At 41.6% G+C, this 3223-nt stretch overlaps 1 protein-coding gene across 1 annotated transcript in view; it reads left to right on the plus strand.

Annotated features, from left to right (window-relative positions):
* The window catches only part of RARS (arginyl-tRNA synthetase), a 37887-nt gene that overhangs the window by 3859 nt on the left and 30805 nt on the right, over window positions 1-3223 (plus strand). The window contains exon 2 of the mRNA XM_019505996.1: window positions 2427-2561. Within this exon, the coding sequence (XP_019361541.1) occupies window positions 2427-2561 (135 nt within the window). The remainder of the gene's footprint in view (window positions 1-2426; window positions 2562-3223) is intronic.

The following is a 3223-nucleotide window of genomic DNA, read 5'->3' on the forward strand; positions in this document are numbered from 1 at the left end:
TTTGTTCCCCCCCCCCCCCCGCAATCTAATGAATTCCTGAGAACTGTGGAAATTTGGGTCCCAACAGTGACATCACAATTATCTAGGGGAAACTCCAAGAGAATCTTGAGCATTTTCCTCCCACGAGCCCTTTGCTTAATTATGCAGGATAACCAAGGTATAAATTTCTGTTTTGAAGAAAGCTCCCCAGTAATAGAAACATACCTTAGCAAGTCCCAGCCCCCTTTAAAAAATGAAAGCAGTCTAGCCATTGGTTTGAAGCTTAATTGTATTCCTTTCGAAAGTAATAGTTTCATTTCTGGACTGGGATGGGTTTTTTTCATTTCTGAGAAGCTGTTCAGTAGGGGCTGCTGACGGATCTGTTACAGGGCTGCTGTGAAGCTGTTGGTGACTTTGCTAAAGAAAAGGTAATACAGTGTGAAGGAGGCTTCAGTTGGTGTGTAAATGCTATAATATTAGAATGGTGGACATTGTTGCCTTTCTAAAACCACAGACAGACTTCAGGAGCTTAAGTATGAGTTACTAAAGGTACTTGAACATTTCAGACATTTTCTCTAATTTCCCTTTTCTGGGGAGGGGCACTTAAAAGATTAAATTGCATCTGTCTATATTAATTTTGCAAGATTCTTAATTTTAGGTTCAGTCTAAACTCTTTGAAAATGTGTCTGATTGATACAAAAGTGTAGTCAATCATGGTCAGTAGTACAGAAACTAGAGGAAGTGAAAGAAATTTGATCCACTGGTTAGTTTTTTCCATAGGTCCTGCTACAAAAAAACCCCACTTACTAGATTGTCTTAGAAGTTTTTGCTGCTCAGCTTGAAATGCCAGGAAAACACGTAGCTACAAAAATTTGTAAGGATCATATCGTCCAGTTGACTAACAGGCTGTCATGAGCCTTATTTTAATAAAGTAGAGCCTGTATGTCCCTTCCTTTACAAATATTCCCTTTCTTAGTGACTTCTAACTTATTTTGGATAAAATTATCCAGTAGATGCTTCTGTTTGCTGTGAAGGAAAGGAGAAGTAGAAGGGGGTAGGCAGAGACCCCATTCTGTGTATTCTTCCATGAAAGCCTTGCTGCATAAGATCTTTGGGTGTAGAGCTCATTGGTTTTAAAGGAGCTATGATGAAGTTGGTAGAGGCATCAAATCTCTGCCCCTGCTTCCTTGCAGAATAGAAATATACTCTCCAGCTTCTGTTGGTAGAACTTGTTAATGCTTTCTACCCTCTCTGGATAGAAGGTGTGTGGGGCATATTGGCATCTGCTGCATGAGCAAATGGGAGATTCAAAAACCAAGTGGAGATGAGGCTGTGGCCTCAGTGTTCCTCATAGTACAGCATCCTGTCTTTTGGATGTGGCCACTGATTCTTCCCACTTGCAGTCAAGGAGCAAAATAATTGATGTTTGAGTTTGTATGACCTGATGGGGATCACTGGATCTATCTCCAGGAAAGAAACCAGTGACATTTTATTTATGCTGATTAAATCAGCTGGAGCCTGAGACTACTTTTTGTAAGCTGTGATTAGAGTGTTGCCTTTAAAAAATATAAAGAGCCAGAAAGCTTTCCTGGGGTTTTTTTTCCTTTACCTGTGGCTGTCAGCTTTCAATTGAGAGTGGAAACTGACTCATTACATATGGCCTTGTCCTTGTGGCTTCAGATAAAGAGCCATCCTTTGTAGTACTAGTACAGTAGTCTTGTGAGATATTTTATTGTACAATATATTGGACTTTAAAACGCACAGAATGAAGAGCTTGGTCCTGCAGATACCCATGTTAGAGTCTTGTGAAAGTCCTGGTAATAATGCCTTTGGAACCAATGGGACTACTCGCATCATATAAGTACATCAGGAGCGTGCATCAGGATCTGGGGGAACGCCTGTTCACCAGAGCGCCCCAAGGGATGACAGGGTCCAATGGTCACAAACTCCTCTAAAACCGTTTTAGGCTGGACATAAAGAAAAACTTCTTTACTGTCTGAGCCCCTAAAGCCTGAAATAAACTCCCTCCAGAGGTGGTGCAAGCACCTATTCTGGAGTCCTTTAGGAAGCATTTGAACGCTTATCTTGCTGGGATCCTTTGATGCTAACTGACTTCCTGCTCTTGGGGCAGGGGGCTGGAATCTATAAAATCTATGAAATCATCGGTGTGACTTGTGCATAAATGTTTGCATATGATCAAACTATATAATTGTATTGCCTTTTTGTTAACAATATGCAACACCGTCTGTCAGCAGACACTTGTGTTACTATCAAATGGTTACTGATTATTAATTTTATGACGGCATACTTACATTGTAAATTTTTCTTTTAGGCCATGTGTTAAATAACTAGGCTAAAGATCAAAGTTCTGATGCAGTCTCTACCAACAGTTACCACCAAAGCAAATGCAGCAGCTGGCATTCATTTTTTTTTATTTGGCTTCTTAGGAAAAAGAGATCAAGCTTCTGACTGCAGAGATTGATCGACTGAAGAACTTTGGGTGCTTGGGAGTGTCCCCGAGCTTGGAGGCCTTGCGAGAGGAAAACACAAAGCTTAAGTATCGGCTGAATTTTCTTAGAAAGGTGAGGAATAGAAAACAGTTTGAGTGCTGTGTATGCTTTCCTTAATAAGCAGATGACTTATTTTTAGGGTTCTGCTCTTTCACAACTTGTTGATGATTTGGTATACTTGCTCACTGAGCATAATTTCTCATTAACATTCTTCAAGTAGGGCTGTTCTGTTGGAGAGAGATGCTGCTGACATCCCCTAGTAGGTATGAAAACATTTGTAATAATATGAACAATGTTGCTACTAAAGGAAGTAATTCACTTGGCTAAGTTTTAAAAGGTGGAGCATGTGTACTAAACATCTGAGAATGGAGGGTAAAGAAATGGCAGGTGCAGTAATTTCATCAAAAATTAATAAAAAAGAAAACGGGAATAATGTGTTTCTGATAGGGGTGCATCAATAGAGATTTTTGGGGCCGATACCAATAGCCGATATTTAAGGAGGCATATAGGCTGATACCGATCCCATTTCCAATACAGCTGCCTCCAGACGGTAAGTCCAGTGTGGTGGAAGGGGAGGGAAGAGGCGTGGTGGGGGCAGATCAACCCCCCCCTTGCAGTGGGGGGCGGGGAGTGGAGCTGCAGCTCTTCGGGGGGGAGGGAGGTGGAGGGATGGGGGGCATAGATGGGTGGGTTTGTTGGGGGCTCTTTGTGTGTGTAAGGGGTGTGGGGGTTTG

Source organism: Gavialis gangeticus, unplaced genomic scaffold (assembly GCF_001723915.1).
Source record: "Gavialis gangeticus isolate Ggan-Ray unplaced genomic scaffold, GavGan_comp1, whole genome shotgun sequence".
Taxonomy (NCBI): Eukaryota; Metazoa; Chordata; order Crocodylia; family Gavialidae; genus Gavialis; species Gavialis gangeticus.